Below are 22,495 nucleotides of genomic sequence, written 5' to 3'. Positions count from 1 at the left end.
AAGCAATGAAATTTATCTCAAGATACTCAAGAGTTTTGTGTTCTTAATGCGTAGCCACTAATTTTCTCTGACCTAATTGTTTTTATTTCTTGCTGTTTTTCAGAACAGCTAGAGTTAGAAATGAAGCACCATACGGGATCAAAAATACAAATCCAGTATTCTTTGTTTGTGGGCGACGAGAAAGATATCATTCATACCATCCATTTGAAAGTGCCCTCGACTTTCACAGCTTTCCAAGTGTTGCAGTCCGCAGAAGCAGAAGATCCCAAGTATAAGTGAGTATCGTACAAACTGGACAATCCGTCTCATCATGACTGTTCAGAATTTTTATAACAAGAATAAAACATGTACTTTTAATTCATGCAACATTCAAATAATCGGCAGTAAAATGAAAACCCACTGCAAATTGAATTGAGTTTGTTTTGGCACTGAAATTGTGACATTGAATTTGTTTTACTCAAAACTAAATGAAATAAAGATTTAGTACATTTATCCTTCTGGGAGACGATCGATTCCAACCTTGTAGAAACAGGTAGGTCTCAAGCAGATTCACGACCACACCCAATTTTGTTGTACACTGTCCAAGAGATACCTATTTAAACGAATATCCTCCTTCGGGTCACCTAAAATGTTAAAGTCACGAGATGAAAGATCTGGTTACTACGTTGGCTGTTGAAGTGTTTTGCAGCAAAGTTTCTGAGATTCCTCAGGTTTTTCCGGAAAACAACAGCATTCCCTGTCAAACCAACAGTAGGTTTTATGTCTCAAATGGCTTTTTCCAGACAATGTGCATTCCTCGTTGAATATTTCTGCCACCAGAGCACGCATACCTGGGATATGTAGTTTACATCGCAAACATGCGGCGTGTTCAGCCATCCGTGATTGCTTTAATTACCAATGATGGACGAAAGCAGTTTCCACTGCTCTTGTCTCCGTAAAAAACATGAATTTAGAGAGGAATGAGTTTTATGGCGGATGTTAAGTTCAGCAGCGTGTTCAAAGTCGCTCTTAGCATGCATGTTCAGTCTTTATTTAACTGCATCTCATTTTAAATGTCAGGTGTTTCGTAACATTTGAAGAAGGAACACAAAATGATGAATCCTAACTATAATGTATTCTTATGATGGTAAGGATGAAGAAATGCAGTGTTAAAATCATTTACAGATCATTTGCTTGTGAGAGTTTGAAATGGATTTTTTCTCTGTCATTCCCAATTAAAAGATTGCGCAACTGCTTTAGGATGGCATCAATTTCATAACTACCGAAAAATATGATGTTGGTTAATAGAGATTGCAACTGTACGTTATAATGTGTTCAAATAGCAATTTTATTTCAGTTTTCCCACCAAAGAAATTCCGCTCTCTTTATAAGCTTAGAATCACATAAGTTTTTACGTAAATTGTGTACAACATATTTGCTAGGAATGCATAAACCGTAAAAAGAAGCCAAAAATTTGCTTAAATGTAAAACAAACTGTACGAAATGACTAATATAATAAAACAATATCCTAGCTGTTCCAAAACTATCTTCTTCTAAAATTTCATCTGTTACTTGTTGTTTTTCTTGAGGTATTTTATCGTAATTTTAACGTATTTATGAAAATTGCAAAAGATACAATTCTTCACTAAACTGGTAGAAACAGGTGCAATATCTATGTGGACCTGTATTCACTGATGCATCTGAAATGTAGGTAAAAAAAGCATCCTTATCCGTACCGTAAACCGGGACGAGTCTACCCATTTTTTCAGTTTGTCAACTTTCAAGTGATCAAACTTTCGTATGTATTAAAGAAAAAAGGCTTTTAATAGGTGTTTCGGAATCACTATTTATCCCTCNTGGCAAAAATATTTATTTCGCAAACTTCATGTGCATTTTTTTAACAATAAATATTTCGTAAATTTGATGATATTTCGCACCATTTTTTATGGTATTTCTCTCTTTTGAGTGAATAGTTTGTCCTTTATGAGACATTTTGCTGGGAGAACAGCAGTTTTTAAATTTAAACTATATTTAATTAGCAAGTGTAACAAAAGGTACAATAGCAGATGATAAAGTGAAGTAAGTGACTGGAAATGTGTTTGGTGCGCATTAAGGGTTGTCTCATTTTCAAAAGCGGAGATGTTTCTCTTTTTACTCCCGCGCTGAAATGAACTCTGCGTCCGAGGAGGTGGAGCCAAGTGCCAACTCCTGGTGAACGAACTATAGTTTACACTGCAAACATGCGACGCGTTCAGCCATCTGTGATTGCTTTAATTACCAATGATGGACGAAAACAGTTTCCACTGCACTTGTCTCCGAAAAAAACGTGTAAACATGCAAATTTTCAGAACGCACTTCTCCTAAGTTACAGTATTAATGCGTGACAACAGAATTTAGAGAGGAATGAGTTTCATGGCGGATGCTAAGTTCAGCATCATGTACAGTCTTCATTTTACAGCACCTCTTTTTAAATGTCAGGTGTTTCGTAACATTTGAGGAAGGAACACAAAATGATGAATCCTAACTATAATGTATTCTTATGATGGTAAGGATGAAGAAATGCGGTGTTAAAATCATTTACAGATCATTTGCTTGTAAGAGTTTGAAATGGATTTTTTTCCTCTCATTCCCAATTAAAAGATTGCGCAACCTTTTTAGGACAGCATCAATTTTATAACTACCGAAAAATATGATGTTGGTTAATAGAGATTGCAACTGTACGTTATAATGTGTTCAAATAGCAATTTTATTTCAGTTTTCCCACCAAAGAAATTCCGCTCTCTTTGTAAGCTCAGAATCACATAAGTTTTTACGTAAATTGTGTACAACATATTTGTTAGGAATGCATAAACCGTAAAAAAAGCCGAAAATTTGCTTAAATGTAAAACAAACTGTATGAAAATGACTAATATAATGAAAAAATACCCTATGCAAATAGCTGTTCCAAAACTGTCTTCTAAAATTTCATCTGTTACTTGTTGTTTTACTTGAGTTATTTTCTCGTAATTTTACGGATACGATTCTTCACTAAACTGGTAGAAACAGGTGCAATGTCTATGTGGACCTGTATTCACCGATATGCATCTGAAATGTAGGTAAGAAAAAGATCCTTATCCGTACTTTTATTAAATGATCTGTAAAAAAAGTTTTTTTTTTATTTCTACGTACGAAGCGCATACTCAAAAACTATACAGTGAAGGAAATTTATACTCATACATAAATTGCACATTAAAGAAAAACTTATTATATCTATAGTTGTTATCCGTATTGAATCAATTGGTTTCTACATATCGTATAACTTCCTAATTAAAAATAATTATAATTTTTACTCTAGATTCCAATGGAAAAAAGTCTTTGATAAAATAGATGTGTACAAAGTTGCTCAAATATCGAACGATCCCGAAATCGGAAAATTTTGGCTGTTGTTTCATGGGACAGGAAAAACAGATGTTCTCAATCATTCAACGGATCAAACTACTACAGCGCCATCTTCCTTAGAGTCTGAAATAAGTCCTCCGTTGGTAAAAAAAATTTTATTTGCAATTTAAAATAGTGAAAATTAAATAAAACTAAAATGGGTAGACTCGCCCCTGGATGGGTAGACTCGCCCCGGTTTACGGTACTTTTATTAAATGATCCGCAAAAAAAGTTGTTTTTTTTATTTCTACATACGAAACGCATACTCAAAAACTATACAGTGAAGGAAATTTATACTCATACATAAATTGTACATTAAAGAAAAACTTATTACATCTGTAGTTGTTATCCGCATTGAATCAATTGGTTTCTACATATCGTATAACTTCCTGATTAAAAATAATCATCATTTTTATTCTAGATTCTCATGGAAAAAAGTCTTTGATAAAATAGATGTGTACAAAGTTGCTCAAATATCGAACGATCCCGAAATTGGAAAATTTTGGCTGTTGTTTCATGNTCTCCAGGTCATCATAGGTATGTGTAAAATTTTAATTATATTTTAGGTAAACTAAGAAATATTAAGAGGAAGAAAAAAAACCTTGTAAAATTTTTTTTTCTAATTTTTCAATTTAAACCGTTTTTTTTTTTTTTTAACTCAAGAAATTTTCCGGAATTTTGACTTGGACTCACAATCACCCCTGTGGAAGTAAAATGCATTCCCCTCATACTCATATGCATATACTGTTTGCATGAGTAGTCATCTATAAACTAATTTTATAAATACTTTCCACTAATTTATTCCCATTTCAAAATTTTTTTCTGTTTTTATGTATACATTCGTATGGTCATGCTTTAATAATTTTGAGTTCCACAGCATCTTGTAGCATTTATTGTGATTCTAGCAAACAATAAACCAATCTACTCTACTTTAAATGATTCGGCTCCTACGCAGGGATGAAATTGTACTTTCAATACTTTCTCAAGTACATGGTTACACATTATTTTGGTTACAAGTACATGAATAAAATATGGAATATAAGGAGTATATGTATTTCTAAAAAAATACTTTAATATCCTTGATCTATTTTTGCTTTTTAATCCTTTCAGGTACGGAGGAATAAAAACGGATCCACTTATTTTTTACAATAATATAAACCTTTAAAATTGAAAGGCCTTTTTTTTCTAATAACACTTTGGGCATTTTCTAAGGCGAAGAACGAAAGTTCAGTGCCAGCCATTATTCAAAAAATAATTAATTTGCTACCAATTTATCAAACGTTTTTCAGAAAAAAAACCCAGTTGAGATCCCAGCAGATTGTTTTCTGTGGTACATTAGAGTTCTGTAAAAGTGTTAAAGGGGTTCCGAGAGTTCAAGACCCGCAAAGATTTTGGAACTTTTAATTATATTTAAATCTAAACAATAAACCAATATTTATTTAATAATTTGGTTGACTTAATGAAATTATTTAAGCTAAAAGACAAATAAGAAAGAAGCTTTTGAGGACACCTTTTTGAAGAAAGAAACACATAATTTTTTATTAATAATATAATGAATTAATTATGAAAAGACATACATTTAAAATTCTCGCCGGACCTTTCAAAACAAACTAAATTTGTTAATAAAAAATATGTTTCCCCAAAAAGCATTTTCAACTTTGATAGCAAATCTTTTCAGTTTTCATTTAATAATCATAATTTGATTATCATAATTTGGCTAATTTCATTCGTTTTCGGTTTATGTATGTACACCAAAAACCAATTCAGTACTAGAGTAGATAAAACTCCTGGTCTCCGAATTTATCTGTATTGGAATTTACTGAATTGGTTTTTGGTGTATGTACATACATAATATCTATAAAAAATATCACAATTTGGCTTATTTTATTTGTTTCCAATTTTTGTATGTATAGCAAAAACCAATTCAGTACTNCCAAAAAAAAGAAATGACTCCTTTTTAAAGAAAGAAACATATATTTTTTTTTACTAATAACATATTGAATTAATTCTGAGAAAGACATACATTAAAAAAATTTACATTTGTATTTCTCACCGGACCTTTCAGATCAAACTAAAATTGTTAATAAAGAAATATGTTTTCCTAAAAACCATTTTCAACAGTTTTAGCAAATCTTTTTAATATTCATTTAAAAAATATAATTTCATACCTGCCAACTTTTCCGGATTTTCCGGAAGATTTTATTTTCATATTTAAAGTGGTAGTAAATATATACTATTTTTTTTCTTTTATAAACTTAATTTTTAAATGATTTTGATCACCACTATTCTTACAAAAATTAAGCACATATACTAATATGCGTTACTGTCATGGTCGGCAACCAAAGTTTTCTCAAATACAACGTATTTGTTTGCTTAAAATTGAAGTTTTAATACCACTGAGAAAAATGATAAAGGAAAGGATTAAAAGTTGGCAGGTATGTAATTTGGCTCATTTTATTCGTTTTCAGTTTATGTATGTACAGCAAAAACCAATTCAGTACAAGAGTAAACAAAGCTCCAAGACTCCGAATTTAGCAGCAGAACGTAAAATCTATAAGCAAATATCATAATTTGACTCACTTTATTCCTTTTCAGTTTATGTATGTACACCAAGAACGAATTCAGTACTAGAGTAGACAAAGCTCCAGGACTACAAATTTAGCTGTAGGACATATATTCTGGTTCGACATTATTGGTAATAAAATTACGAAAAAAATTCATTCGTCTAATTTGATTTCATATTTTATAATCGGCGTTGAATAGTCGACCCAATTCTGAGTCTATGACCATCAATGTTAAAACCCGTAGTTTTGTAGTTTTTAACTCAACCCAGAAGACAAAGAAACTCCTGGATCAAGCATTGGAGCAAACTTCCCTTTGTGGAGGATTTTTTGATGTAACTAACCTGCATTTATGTTACATGACATTTGTGTTTGATTTTTAATCCATTGGAATCGATTTAATTAAATACTAAACTAGGAAGCAACAGCCAAATTAAAAACTGGTAGCAAGTTTTTGATTAAAGATGATTGATTTTTCCTTTTAGTTAGTCGATTAGTTACCATATCAAATTTGATTCTTACCTACATTATCATTTATATGATGTGTTAGTCATCAATACATCATTTCTTTCAAAATGGACCGATAGAAACATACTATTGTACCAACTTTTTACTTATTCTAAATAAATGCGAGATGCCATTGGGTAATTTATTTCTTGAAATATACACCATATCCATGCAACACCTGCTAGAAGAAAGAAGGCCTCAGCACGGTTCAATTTTGCAGTTCGCAACGAGCATAAACTGCGCAGTGGATGAAAAATAAGAAAGATGTCACTACGTTATGACTACTGAAAGATCAAATTCCTTGTTTGTGGTAACCCGTGCTGAGGCCTTCTCTTTTCTAAGAAGTATTGACCCGAGTCCTTAGGCAGTAGGTATGTAAGGATGGTGAAAAAGGTCGTAAAAAGCAGTTAGTAATTATTATTTTATATTTTCCTAGGTCCAGATCAACTCAAACTAGAGGATGGTAATCATCTTGTTCTATGGTATAAAAGTGTAGATGTTTGACTTAAATCTGCTGCAGCCCAAAGGATTACTTTTAAAGAATTGTACTGGGAAATAATCTCATCAAAAAGAAGAAAATGCTGTGAATTGTTTTTGTAGTTCAAAATTAAAAATAAATTTGTTCTGAAACTAAATAAGTTTTCCTAAGTCTATAATAAGCAAAGCAATCTTCAATCGATTGCAACAAAGTGATCTTTAATTCTTTTAAGTGTTCAGTTATTATCTTCTACATTTGAAGAATCATTCAAAGTTAAATATTACACATTATGATCTGATTACTTTTACGAAATAATTGTCTAAGTACAATAAAATTATGCTTTTTTGAGAATTCTGTTTTTATTTTAGGATTTTTTTCTACTCTAAAAGATAATGCTATATTATTTGAATGTATATGTACAATTTATTTTCAAATTAAAACAATAGCTTCTGTATACTTAAAATTTAAACATATTTTTTTACTATAATATGCATATTTACATTTTTCAACATTTATTGAGAATGTTACTAAGAGCAATAATGTACAGTCTGGAAAAAAAACGTCCTGCAGTGGACTGATTGTTAAGACACGGTTCCCAGCAGATCATCGAAGTCAAGCATCACTGGCTGCGGTCAGTGTGTGGGTGGGTGACCACTTGGATCAGCCTGCGTAGGGACCGAGGGTGTGCGGCATTGGTCCTCGTTAAACTGTTCTACCGCAAAGTGCTCGACTTCGCGTGCAGGTCGTCGGGCTACCGAAGCGGAGGGTGCCATCCCCTCTGCAGAGGATCAAAATTGTGATGGCATGTCTTCGGATCATCTTCAGGGATGTTTCCCAGACCGTCGCAAATAGCCCATTGTGCAGCTCTAGTGCGACGTAAATGAACAACTACTATTGAAAAAAAAAAAAACGCTAATCCTTTTAACTTATGAACTATTGCTCGGATTTGTTGTTACTGTGGCTCATTATTATTCAAGGTCTAACTGTAAGCTAGACCATGTCCANATCAATTCTTCCATACGCAGTATGTTGCTGTATATCTAGATTAGAGGGTCATTTTAGAAGTGAGGAGCTAGACTTTTGTAGGATAACAAAAATTGAGAAAATATCACGAACGTTAGCGGGAAAATGGCCGTCTGCACGGACGTCAGATTCGAGATATTCGTTGTCCGCGGGGAATTTTTGACCGCCGAGGACGGGCGGACGGGTGGTTTTTCGAGCCCTGGCCTACACAGAGGAGATGATGCTCTGGGGAGGCCAATGCTGACGTGCACGGACGATAAGATTTCTGTTCATTAATATGTGCAAGGTATCAATCTACACTATCTGATCAAAAGTATCCGGACACTCAATGGTATGGACTTAGAGCGTCCTCAGGCTCATATTAATATGACGTGGGTCCCCTTTTTGCATCGATGACAGCCTGCACACATCTGGGCAGAATTTCCATCAGTTTTTTTTAAATAGGAAATGACTTCCATCACAGTTGAAGTAAGTGCTTGCAGAGAGGATGGTCGGTTTGGCTAGCTACATAATCTGCCCTCTAATTCATCCCAAAGGTGTTCTATGGGATTTAAATCTGAGATCTAAGAAGACCAGTTCAGTTTTTGAACACCCGTTTCGTCAAACCACGTCTGTGCAAGCCTCGATGCGTGAATGGAGCAGTTATCCGGCTGAAAGAGTAATTGGGTCTTCCCCAAAATATTGCCGTTGAGTTGGGAGTGTAGCATTGCCCAGAATGTCCACATACATCTCAGAATTCATGCTTCCAACCACAGGAACAAATGGTCCCACGCTAAACTACGAGTAACACCCCACATCATTATGCTACCATACTGGATGTCCGAATACTACAACTGGATTTCCGAATATTTTTGGTCAGATAATTTATGTATATGTCCACTGTAAACGAGGGGGAATATGCTAATTTTTCCGGGAAAAAACGCATTTTTTCCGGAGAACCATAGTAATACAATTTTTTATAAATTTAGATTTAACATCCCGATGTAAGGGGAGGAAAGGTAGGTGAAATAATGATGGGTTGGCTTTTATAGTTTGATTACTACCATGGTAAGACGTTTTGATAGTCTAACGTTCATTTAGTGAGTTACATTTACTTTTATATCTTTAAAATAATTCGTTAAATTATAATAATTATTGTTCTTTTCCTTTAAAAAAACTTTCAACTTCTACTAGATCAAACTAATTAAGAATAAATAATTTTTAGAAATTCTTCTGTCTGGAATTGTCGTTGAATAAAGAATTTTACATTTGAGTGCAAAGATTTTTCGATTCACTAAAAAAGTTTTCAAATCATAGTGAAATACATAAGTAGTGAAATTAACATCGAAGGGACTGTAAACACTACATTAACATTAAAGGGAAAATTATCATTTAACTTTCGACAGTTCGTGTCGTTTGTGAACATTTGCCTTCGACGTTTTGTGTTTCGTAACTTAAAATATCGTCTGTAGTAAATGAATTAGCATATTTGAGGTCACCTCCTTGAATCATTAAGAAAGATTCCTAGCATGTAAAGATCCAATCATTAAATCAAAAGTTGTTCTAACTTTTGATCTAATGATCTGTTCTTTAATGATGGGTGTTGTATATTTATCTACCATTTAATTTATTTTTCAGGGTGATCCGTTTTTTTTGGTGCACTGTACATAGATTCATAGCTGCTGTTTTTATTTCATAACCGTTATGATTTTGAACCCAATTCAGAAGACAAGGGAACTCCAGGATCAACTAGTTGGATAAATTTGCCTTCGTAGAGGACTTTTAATGGAACTGACCCGCATTTGCGTTACACGGAGAGGAGAACCTCCCACGGTTAGTCTGACGACAAGACTACTCTAACCCGTGTAACCGTCTACCACTGAGAATATTTTACGTCGGCAATGTGGTAGTTGAGAGCCGGGTGCGGAATTCGAATCAACCCGGTCCACCTCATTGGGAGGCGTATGCTCTATCCCCTGAGCCACCATGACTCGGCTGCTGTTTTTAAACTTTTTGGTAAAGGATATAATAAGTGACAACCACTGGCAATAGGGTGACTGGGGGCAATAAAGCTCAGGGGATAGAGCATTCGCCTTCTAGTGAGGCTAACCGGGTTCGAATCCCAGTCGGTACGAATTCCGCATCCGGCTTACACCTACCACAGTGCTGACGTGAAATATCCTCAGTGGTAGACGGATCATGGGTTAGAGTCCCCTTGCCGTCAGGATAACCGTGGGAGGTTCTCGTGGTCTTCCTCTCTATGTAACGCAAATGCGGGTTAGCTCCATCAAAAAGTCCTACATGAAGGCAAATTTCTCCCAATACTCGATCCAGGAGTCCCCTTGTCTTCTGAATTGGGTTCAAAATTACAAGGCTACGGTGTTGAACATTAGTGGTCGTAAACCCATAAAATAGGGTCGGCTGTTCAACGACGGTTATGAAATAAAAAAATAAAAAATAGGGTGATTGAATATGACAAACCGTGATTAAAAAATTGTCCGCCAGTTGCTATTCTACACTGATTTTTCTGCAGTTGCCCATGGGCATTTTATGCATTTTTGTGAAGAAAAAAAACTAGTTTTTATTGAACGATTGGAAATCCTTCTTTGTGTTACTTTTTTAGAAATACGGAAGCATTATGAATATTTTATGATATTCAGAAAATTATTTTATTTCAGAATATTATGTAAAAAAAAAATTCTTAACATTTTTTTTCATTCTAAAAATAAATCTGGAAACTTCACTATATTTTGAAAAAGGCTTCCAAAGAAATGCCCAACATGATTATCATTAAAAGAATTCTTAAATCGTTTAATATTATCAATTTTGAAAAAGCTTTCGCATGTTTCAAAAAGTGGCCAGTTTTAAAAATGCTACAACTGGCTAGTAGCAAAATTTTTCCTGTTCTGGCTAGTTCAAAATACTTTCTGGACAAGATTCTTTGTAATCGTGGTGTTATAATTATGGGTTTACAATTGAAAGCAGAAACTATTTTAAGTATGCAGACACAGATTAAAAGAGCATTGTTAGGACTCATATATATTTATTTAAATCATTAATATAAACCAGTGGTTGAAATGGCCAGAATAGTCTGGTTGGCAAGCCGCTAGACTCGCGTTCATGAAAGCGTGAGTTCGAATCCAGCCTTGCCAATTCCGGTCCACCTTAGAATTGAAACCAAGTTATATGCACTCATGATTTTTTCACGTGTTTTGCAGAAATACTGTGCTTGGGTAAATGTGACCATCACAGCAAGTGTACCGTTTAGTATAGTATATTCCCCTAAATTTAAACATCGCGTTGTGTATTTCTTCCCTTACCTAAGTTAATTATTAATGATCCCCGGATTCTCCAGCATGGGATACCTTACCTTTTCATCTGCAAAGTAAAAATTAACACCCTCATCACACAACAAGAAAATAAATGCTATCTAAGGTATTAGATTAAATAACTGGGTTTATTAAATTACTTCAGAAAAGGATTAAGTCATTAAGGGACTTGATTAAAAGACATTTTTAAAAATTACAAAAAATGACACATTCATCACGAATACATAGGAAAAAAAGTTGTCCGAGGGGAGTAGCATCAAACAAGCAAACTGCACACCAGTGATTACCACGGGCTAACATCTTGCCCCATTTATAAATTACCATATCCTATTAACATTACTGCTTGGAGATTATGCACTTAACATATCACCTCATTAACTCTTAGCCATTAGGTTTGGTAGATGAAAAACTACCACTATTATACCATACCACGTGTGACCACTAGACGTGAGCTTCCTCTCACCAGCACTAACTCATGTGGCGTACATTAGGGTTCCATCCTCCACACACATCATGCCAATATGCCTTACCATAAGGCACGGATTACACTATTCTAAAAAAGATTTTATCACTTCATTTGGATACTCAACAATTTTTCCAGGAGCTTTTCAACCACCTCCACAGCTCGTGAACANACGACTCTGCTGCTGTTTTTAAACTTTTTGGTAAAGGATATAATAAGTGATAACCACTGGCAATAGGGTGACTGGGGGGCAATAAAGCTCAGGGGATAGAGCATTCGCCTTCCAGTGAGGCTAACCGGGTTCGAATCCCAGTCGGTACGAATTCCGCATCCGGCTTACACCTACCACAGTGCTGACGTGAAATATCCTCAGTGGTAGACGGATCATGGGTTAGAGTCCCCTTGCCGTCAGGATAACCGTGGGAGGTTCTCGTGGTCTTCCTCTCTATGTAACGCAAATGCGGGTTAGCTCCATCAAAAAGTCCTACATGAAGGCAAATTTCTCCCAATACTCGATCCAGGAGTCCCCTTGTCTTCTGAATTGGGTTCAAAATTACAAGGCTACGGTGTTGAACATTAGTGGTCGTAAACCCATAAAATAGGGTCGGCTGTTCAACGACGGTTATGAAATAAAAAAATAAAAAATAGGGTGATTGAATATGACAAACCGTGATTAAAAAATTGTCCGCCAGTTGCTATTCTACACTGATTTTTCTGCAGTGCCCATGGGCATTTTATGCACTTTTGTGAAGAAAAAAAACTAGTTTTTATTGAACGATTGGAAATCCTACTTTGTGTTACTTTTTTAGAAATACGGAAGTATTATGAATATTTTATAATATTCAGAAAATTATTTTATTTCAGAATATTATGTAAAAAAATTTCTTAAAATTTTTTTTCATTCTACAAATAAATCTTGAAACTTCGCTATATTTTGAAAAAGGCTTCCAAGGAAATGCCCAACATGATTATCATAAAAAGAATTTTTAAATCTTTTAATATTATCAATTTTGAAAAAGCTTTCGCATGTTTCAAAAAGTGGCCAGTTTTGAAAATGCTACAACTGGCTAGTAGCAAAATTTTTCCTGTTCTGGCTAGTTCAAAATACTTTCTGGGCAAGATTCTTTGTAATCGTGGTGTTATAATTATGGGGCTTACAATTGAAAGCAGAAGCTATTTTAAGTATGCAGACGCAGATTAAAAGAACATTGTTAGGACTCATATATATTTATTTAAATCATTAATATAAACCAGTGGTTGAAATTACCGGGATAGCCTGGATGGCAAGCCGCTAGACTCGCGTTCATGAAAACGTGAGTTCGAATCCAGCCTTGCCATATCCGGTCCACCTTAGAATTGAAACCAAGTTATATGCACTCATGATTTTTTCACGTGTTTTACAGAAATACTGTGCTTGGGTAAATGTGACCATCACAGCAAGCAGAACTGGTGAAAGATTTAAATTTTGCAACAACTTTGACGAAGAGAAACCAATGGCTGTCTATTCAAATGTCACCGTCGCTTTAATGCTTAGTAATGGAGTATCTGGTTTATTTGGTTTAAAAGTTTTTGAGCTGTACTGCGAAATAAGTGAGATAATTTAATTTCAGTCACGTATTCAACTTATAATAATGGATTATTCTGTTATTAATTTATCTGATAAGAGATATTTTTTTGGTGTCATTTAGATGTCTTTCAAAATGTTTACTGACGAATTTTGCGCTCAAGCATTTGCTCTACTAAATTTGACTTGAAACTATTTTAATTATTGCGAAACGTGTATGGAAATCTATTTCCAACTTCTTATGATCATGCAGCAAACCAAAAATTGTGACGCGTTATTCAGCACACGAAAGAGGTACATCGGGATCAGTGCATGACAGCAGAATCACTCGAATTTCGCATTTAAAAATCATGAGCGAAAAATGCATCACTCTTCTACATAACCATCCTATCAGCAGGTCAATACTCCCTTCAATAAATAACCAGTTAACACGACCGACAGGCAAAGGGTTTATAGTTCCTTAGAAGAAATTGCATGATGAAACAAGTGTTGACTATTAATACACAAGTGGGCGACCTTTGTGCTAAAATACAAACTAAGGTAAACAACGTTTAAGAGCACAAAAAAATTTATAAATGCAGACAGCTGTTTCGGATGCTCAAAGGGCAACCTTCATCAGTGCAACATCCTGTTGCACTGATGTTTGACTGTCCATTCCACCCAAGTCAAAGTTCTTGATGGTTTCATCAAAAAATTTTAATAGTTCATGTTTGTTTCAATGCGATTCAAGATGGTCCAACATCATTTGATGGTTACCATCATCCAACATTTTCCATTATGAGTTCATGTTTTTGATATGCCCACAAACTTCCATCATTCCATGGAACTCATTCATTTCATGGAATCCATCATCTGGAACCCATCATATCCATGATGGTTTAATAGGAATTTTTGTTGGTTCTCAGGAATATACCATCAAAACAATTTTTTATGTTAAACCATCATAAATCAGTCCGAATTCTTAGATTGGAATGATGGTTGTTCATGATTATTCAAAGATTTGATTTCTAAGATACTATGATGGAAATTCGTGATGACCCATAATGGTACAACAATGCATTTTCATGATAATAATTCTTGTTGGTTCATCAGAAATATACCATCAAAACAATTTGGGTTTTCTTCATGTTGACCCATCATAAATCAGCCCGAATTCCTATATTGGGGTAATAATTCTAACATTTAATTTCTAGAAAACTGTAATGGAAATTTCTGATGGATAACATGAACAAACCATAAACAAGTTTCTATTCTTATGTTGGACCATCCTAAATCTGTCCGAGTTGCTACATTGGGGTGATGGTTACTTATGTTGTTTACCATCAAAACATATAATGGCTCATGATGGAACTATTGATGGTTACCATCAAGATTATGTTGGTCCATCAATGGAAAACGATTAAAATTTGACTTGGGAAAACTGTTATTCTGACTTTACAGGTGATAGCATCGAAGGGATTGAAGAAGCCCGTTCTAGAGCTGTTGACCAACTGAAGAGTATGTGGTCAACATGGAAATGGATCGATCACATCCCGAAAGGAGTCGCAGCTCTTTCTTTGGCCGAAGGACCACATTTCGGAGATCTTGAAGATTATCTTATGTTGAAGCAAAGGGAGATTCAAGTATTACTATCATTAATACGGTAAGTGAACATTGTTTGTTTGGATTTCACTGAACTAGTCAAATCTCAAGACGTTATGGTTCCTTTGATATGATGATTGATAACATGATTATATTATCATATTATTAAAAACACAAAGCAAATGTGCAAAACGTTTAAATGGAAGAAAGGGAAAATGTTAGAGTCTTTGGGAATATGATGAAGAAAGTAACATTATTGTAATACAAATTTAATAGTTTGGTTAATGCTGTGACAATAAATATTCTAATTTGGCTATCTTAGTTTTTTTTAAATAAATAGTTTAAAAAAGCCTGTTAATAAAAACATATCAGAAACGCCCAAAAAAAACCTGCGAAACTATAGTTCTTATTTATCAAAAGATGTTTCGATCTCTCCTTTCTGTCTTGAAAAATCAGATCAAAACTAATTGCTTATTAACATTTTTCAACGTGAAAGCGAAATGAAGTAAATTGTTTGAAGAAAAAAAAAGATTATCAAACAGTCAATGGCAAACAAATTAATTATTATGATTATTTCGTGTTGAGTCACAAGGTTAGAAAGATCGAATTCCACCTCCTCGTTAGTTTAATGTGACGAGTTGGATTCTTTTTTTAAATATTAATAGCAATAATTACTCCTATATTTTGGAACAGTTCCGTAAATAACATGTTACTGATGAAAGGCTGCCAAAGCAAACTTTGAAAATATTATTTGATAAGTTATTTTCCCCCATTTCTTCGTTTTAAAAACAATTTATCCATTCTGTGTTTCCTAATAAAGTATAACCCTAAGAAAAAAAACATTTTTTTTAATCTCCTTATCTTACTTGACTGCTGGCAAGTATCAATGATTATCTTTCAAAAAGTAACAAGTATATCAATAACAGGTTCCCGAGATCCGTTATTTTGGAACCGTTACTTAAAAGTTGCTTTTAATAAACTTGATGTCTTAACATTAAGAACGGTATTACGATACACAGCTCAAATCAGAAACGTGTTTCTGAAATCTAAGTTGCATTCCGGTCTTCAATCAGATCAACAAAAAATCCTAATTTATTTATTTACCTTTAAGTTTTATGTTAAAGTGCACTTTTTGAATAATGTTTCTTTTCTTTGCTTTAGTAATTCTTTCAGGATTTTTAAGTACTCAAGCTTATAGTAAGTTGTTTGTAATATTTATTAAAATAAGTCTCTTAAAATTATTTTACTATATATATTATATCATCGTTATTATTATTTTATATTTGTATCCTACAAAATTCAATATTTTTGGCAAATAAAAAAAATACTCCGGACATTCTAAAAAATAGTTGGACATTATAACAACAGTACAGTTGTTTGCTTATAGTAGAACGAGAATTTTTTTTGGGTTTTATTATAGCAAATAAGTTGCATGGAGAAAATATTATAATGTTTTTAATTTTCAATTTGCCTCTATTAGTATGGTTCACTGTTATTTATTATAGTAAGGCATCGAAAATCAGAATTAGGTGAATGACAGTTATTTCAAACGCCTGCGCTTTCATGCTACAGATCGCAAAATCGCCCTGGGAAATAAGGTAGCATTTTGGTTAAAGTAAGGCAAACGCTATGCAAAATCTCTCTAATAATTTTGTCTTATTGTAGTTTCTTCACACTACACCGATTGTACCATATTATCGAGCTTTAATGGTTCGATTGATGAGAAAGATACACGGACGAGGTCTATGTGGTATGATGAAATTTCTGATGAAAGACCTTTACAATTATGTTGGAAGATTTACGTGCCGAAAGATCACCTCATTCGTTTAAAGCTTCGCAATTTATTTCTTGAAGAAGAGGTAAATTATTTAACTTATATTTAAATTATTTATTTCAGTTATCTCAAACTAGTTTAACTTCTTTTTAATTCTAAGATATTGATGACAAGTTTTTATTTACTTTTACATATTGTTGAATTCCTTAATTTACTTCTAATTCCATCAGCAGGTAGCCTACCCAAGTCAAAATTTTCGATGGTTTTACATTGATGGACCAATATAATCCTGATTGTAACCATCAATAATTCCATCATGAACCACTATATTTTTTGACGACAAACAAAATAAGTAAACCATCACCCCAAAGTAAAGTAGGAATTCGGACAGATTTATGATGGTCCAACATAAGAATAGCAACTTGTTTTGATGGTTTGCTCATGTTGAACGTGAACCATCAGAAATTTCCATCATGGTTTCTCAGAAATCAAGTGTTAGAACGATCATGAACCACCTTCACCTCAAAGTAGAAATTTGGACAGATGGGCCAACATCAAAAAATCCAAATTGTTTTGATGATATATTCCTAAGAACCAACAAGATATCCTATTAAACTATTATGGGAATGTATAGATGGACAATCATGGATAGTTGGTCTATGAGAATAACCCTCGTAGCATTAAAACAGCATTTTCCATCATGGAATGATGGCAGTTTGTTGGCATATCAAAAAACCATGAACGCATAATGGAAAATGTTGGATGATGGTAACCATCGAATGATGTTGGACCATAAGGAAACGCACCGAAACCAATATAAACCATCAAATTTTTTGATGGAACCATCAAGAATTTTGACTTGGGTAGTGCAGGACAGAGCCATCCCATCAAGTCCTTTCCACTTGACTGGATCAGATGCTAGGTTTCTCCATCTATTTATGTCCATGATTTTAAAATCTTTTCCCCACAGAATCAATGCATTTGGTGTTTGATCTTTATCCATCTTTAGGTTACTAGTAAATTTTCCTAATCATGATGAACTAACAGCATGATTCAATAAATCATTACGAAAAGATAAAAAACGGAAAACCTTGAAAAAAGTTCAGACTATGGTTATTTTTATATGTGACTCTGCCATCTTATTCTTTGAAATTTAATAACTGAAATTATGTTTGATTGCTTAAATTTTCTGTATAATTTATAATTGTACTGAATCCGCCAGACATCATTTTTTCAACAGCTATTTTCTTTAGATTTATTTAAAGCGTTATTTTGGGTTGGATAATTCTGAATTTGAATCTTGATCTGAAAAAAAAGCTTTTTTCTTTCTTCAAAAAAACTGACGTTTTCTGGTCAAAATAAGGACATCTCGTCAAGGGTTCAGTTAACTGCTATGCATGTTTTGAGGAGATTTCTTCGAAATATTACCAAAGCATTTGGTATATAGATATTAGAGGATGAAAATCTGATCAACTGTTCAAAAATTATCAGGGTAAAGCATTCTTTTTTCTGCCACTGTACATATACATTATGAAATTAAGAATTAAATTTTCTAAAATCCAGTGGCAATTGCTCGCTATCATTCACAAACCCCTGGAATTACTAACACATATTTTTTTTAGATTTCTAAGGATCAGGCTTCACCTACTCACACTTGAGTTGAATAGATTACCGATAAATCAGTAATTAGGAATTCTTAAAGAATTAGCAGCTAGTATTTGCTTAAATATACTACTGGTCATTAAAAATGCTACACCAGGAAGGCGACACACCATGAACGTGAAATTTGCAGGACGGATAAAACATGCTGTGGTATGCAAATAATTAGCTTATCAGCGCATTCATGCAAAGCAGGCTAAGGTAGCGACATCTACAATGTGTATAAAAGAAGAGATTTGACAGTAAGTTTCTCATACAGAAATTAAATTTGAGCATTGTTCTTGGGTAAAGAAGTTTTTCCCAAGAACAATTCTCAAATTCAATTCTCGCGTAAGAAGGAGAAATGCCTACCAGCACCTCCCTGAGTTTGATCGAGGTTGAATTGTGGCATACCGGGATTGCTGTTTACCATACCGAAGTATTGCTGGATTCATGACGGTCATATGGAACGTCATGCAGGATCTCAGCGGCCCCCATCTCTAACAGCCGAGAAGATAGACATGTTATTCACATGGCCTTAAGAGATTGTACAGCTACATCACTAACTCTGAGTCAACAAATTGGGTAATTTGCAAGACAAGTGTCTACACGAACAGTTTGACAACGTTTGCAGCAGCATGGACTGTCAACCCGGCGACTATGGCATCGGCTGCCCTTGATACTGCATCACAAACAGGAGCGTGTCCAATGGTGTGGTCAACGACGAACCTGGACATAGGAACGGCATGACGTCGTCTTTTCAGACGAATCCAGGTTCTGATGGCCGCATCCGTGTTTGGCGACATCGTGGAGAATGCACATTGGCAGCTTGCATTCGACATCGTCATACTGGCCCATCACCTGGAGTAATGGTATGAGATGCCATTGGATACATGTCTTGATCACCTCTTGTTCGCATTGCCGGCACAGTTGCCGTTACCTTCCTGGTGTGTTAGGGCTAGTTTCTCTGTCTTATCTCCGAGGCCTCCATAACTCTACGTTTCAGAAGGATAATGCACGACCGCATGTTGCCCGCACTGTACTGACCTTCCTCGACACAGAACATGTTCGCTTGTTGCCCAGGTTAACAGGTTCTCCTGGTCTCTCACACGTCTGGTCAATGGTTGTCGAACGACTGGCACGCCATCACTTGACAGTCACTACGGTCGATGAATTGTGGCATAATGTTGAAGCTGCATTAAATGCTAAACTCTTCCAGTCTATCCAATCTCTGTTCGGCTCGATGCTCAGAAGGATAACTGATGTTATTGTTGCCAGGGGAGGTTGCTCTGAGTACTGATTCCTCAGGATCTATACACCCAAATATCCTGAAAATTTAATCACTTGTTCTTCGAACTATAATATATGTGCCCAATAAATACCGTTCTGTTATTTACATTCATTCCTGGTGTAGCAATTTCAATGGCCAGTAGTGCAGTTTGAATTTATATTTTATCATTTTTATAATTTATAGTTTAAATGACAGCCAGTTAGGTGCTTCGCAATTTAGAAATTATGTTAAAAAATCCCAAAAAATGTAAGAATACATTTAAGTTAATTCTGCAAATTTTAGCTTTAAAAAACAAGAAAAATTAACAAAATAAACTTCAGCCTTTCTCAGACTTCATATCTTTTTTTTTGTATTAATTTCTATCCTTAAATTTATATANTTTGTGTTTAATTTTTGCTTGCCATATATATACATATATAAGCAAACGTTAAGATGTTACATTTTCACCATAAAAATCTTTCTTGCTACATAACAATTCAGTGTTTTGTCCTGAAACTGTGAAAATATTGTAATTAACACATTTTAAATTTTTACAGGATTGTAGCGATACATATTTAGAAATCCTCACCGCCAACGATGAAGAATATAAATTCTGCAGAGAGAAGGAAGCATTTGTACCTATAACTGTTCTTTCAGACGTTGAAATTAAATACCATGCTTATTATACAATGAGGTTTAATTTAGATTATGAAATTAGTAGGTTACCATCTTTTTTCTTTATTTTATTACTACTCTATCTGTACTACTTAAGTACTATCAACAGTATATAAATTATATCAGTATATATTATATTATAAGTATAAATTCAGTAAGTACTGTGTATTATTAATTTATATTCATACCTAAGGAAATTCTTAGAAGGAGCTGGGCTGTCAATTTTATTTGTACCATATAAGTATTATCAACTGTACATAAATTATAACAGTGTATACAGTATTAATATAAGTTCAGTAAGTGCTGTATATTACTAATTCATCTTCATATCTAAGATATGAAAATGAATTTTAATTCTTAGAGGGAGCTGGGCTTTCCTTTTACACATTTGTGCTCATAGCGTAGAAAATTTGAAATTTTCAAAGAAATTGTAGCTTGCATCAACTATATTAATAAAAAGAAGAGTTTACTTTTTTTTTTGAAGGGAATGAAGTTTTTATTAAAGTAATTACTTACCGCTTCAATTTTTTGAGATAATTTATTTAAAAGTTTATTCGTTGTGTTATCAAGAACGAAAGTGGATGAAATGTGAGGTATTAACAATTAGTATTTCTAATTTTATGCGAAACCATGTGTTTATTATGTTCATAGTTAAGCGTTTCAAACATGTTTCTATGACAGTAAATAATTTTAAATCATACAGTAATTGAAATAAAAATAAAGGCAAATTAATCGCCAAAATGGATCAATTGTGGCAAATTTTGACAATAAGTTGACATCATATCCGGAGCCAATCCGTACTGAATATAACTAATCCATTCACTAATTTAATTTTCATTTCTTAATGAGATGAACATGTTTTGTTAAATTGAATAATGTCTTGTCAACAAAGTAGGCAAATAATAATAATAAATTCATAAAATTGAATTATTTTAACTTTATTAATGGTGTCAGAATGTGTCATTATGTTTAAGGAATGATTTCATTATATTAATTTATACTGTTGTATTAGAAATTATTTTTTGTACTAGCTAAATACCACGGGTTTAAAATTTCTACAGCCATTTTAGAAAGACAAAATTATTCTAAAATACTTTCTAGAAAAAAAATTATTCTAAATAATGCTTAACGTATAACTAATTATTTAACACTTCTTAAATTATAAAAGACAACCTGACAAAATGAATATAATTATAGTGTTACTAATAGATAGAGAGTGGCTCATACGAGAAATATATTTATAGATTTTGTTTACATGTTAAATTGAAGGTAATTTAATGTAGAATTTAATAACAAAAACAGAATTTAAATATCTATATTACAAAAACAGTTATGCTCAGTTTGGTAGAACGAACAAACACAAATCGCTTTGAATAAGGACGTGTTTTGTAATAAAAGCGTACTAGCCAATCACAAACACTGTTCTTAGGACCAATCAAATGTCTGTAACCATAGTTTAGGTTATTTGGATGGTAAAGGAGTTATTGTTGTGGAAATATTTTGCGGGCATACTAGTGCAATTAAATAGAGTATTGCTGTTTTTGAATATATAAAGTCCTTTTTTTATTAAACTAATTTTAAACAATGTCATCAACAAGAAGAACTAATTAGACTTCTACAAAAAGAAGCCGAATTGTCATATTGAGAGAAAATAGCCTCTCTTGTGCTGAAATTGCAAGACAAGTTGGTGGTTCCGTGACTTGTTCTGGTGTACGAAAGTTCTGTTTACGTTATGAAAGAACGAAATCAGTGGAAAATAAAGCCAAATCAGGCCGAAAAAATGCACAAGTGCTACTGCCGATAGAAAAATTAAACGGCTATTCCTTCAAGATAGAAAAATTTCATCAGATGCCATTAGATGTGAAATGAATGCAGCGGGTATTGCAATAAGTTCAAGAAGAATAAGAATAAGGTTATCAAGATTTGGACTACAAGCTAGAATTCCAAAGAAAAAAACCATATTTAAATCAAAAGCAACGCGAAAAACGAGTTAAGTGGGCAAAAGAACACATAAACTGGTCGGAAAATCCATGGAAGCAAGTAATTTGGAGCGATGAGAGTAACATATAGCTCTTTGGTAGTGATGGTAGAAAATACGTGAAACGTAGAGTAGGTGAAGCACTTCATCCTGATTGCATTGAAGCAACTACAAAAAACCCAACAAATGTCATGATTTGGGCATGTATGTCTGCAGATGGTGTGGGCCGAATTCAAGTGATTGATGGCATCCTGAATGCCAAAAAATACATCGAAACTG

General features: G+C 33.7%; 2 protein-coding genes across 2 annotated transcripts in view; both read left to right on the top strand.

The window, feature by feature from the left end:
- The window catches only part of LOC107444638 (uncharacterized protein CG3556), a 39,542-nt gene extending 24,596 nt beyond the window's left edge, over positions 1-14,946 (top strand). The window contains exons 9-12 of the mRNA XM_071187030.1: positions 104-275; positions 3,314-3,500; positions 13,140-13,326; positions 14,741-14,946. Coding sequence (XP_071043131.1) covers positions 104-275; positions 3,314-3,500; positions 13,140-13,326; positions 14,741-14,946 — 752 coding nt within the window. The remainder of the gene's footprint in view (positions 1-103; positions 276-3,313; positions 3,501-13,139; positions 13,327-14,740) is intronic.
- A 920-nt stretch (positions 14,947-15,866) lies between these two features.
- Positions 15,867-22,495, top strand: part of LOC139426896 (uncharacterized protein CG3556-like) — an 18,611-nt gene continuing 11,982 nt past the window's right edge. The window contains exons 1-3 of the mRNA XM_071187029.1: positions 15,867-16,078; positions 16,547-16,740; positions 20,121-20,280. Coding sequence (XP_071043130.1) covers positions 16,021-16,078; positions 16,547-16,740; positions 20,121-20,280 — 412 coding nt within the window. The 5' untranslated portion in view covers positions 15,867-16,020. The remainder of the gene's footprint in view (positions 16,079-16,546; positions 16,741-20,120; positions 20,281-22,495) is intronic.

This window comes from Parasteatoda tepidariorum, chromosome 10 (genome assembly GCF_043381705.1).
Source record: "Parasteatoda tepidariorum isolate YZ-2023 chromosome 10, CAS_Ptep_4.0, whole genome shotgun sequence".
NCBI lineage: Eukaryota > Metazoa > Arthropoda > Arachnida > Araneae > Theridiidae > Parasteatoda > Parasteatoda tepidariorum.
The sequence above is the reverse complement of the archived record's forward strand: the minus strand, read 5'-3'. Positions and strand labels throughout refer to the sequence as shown.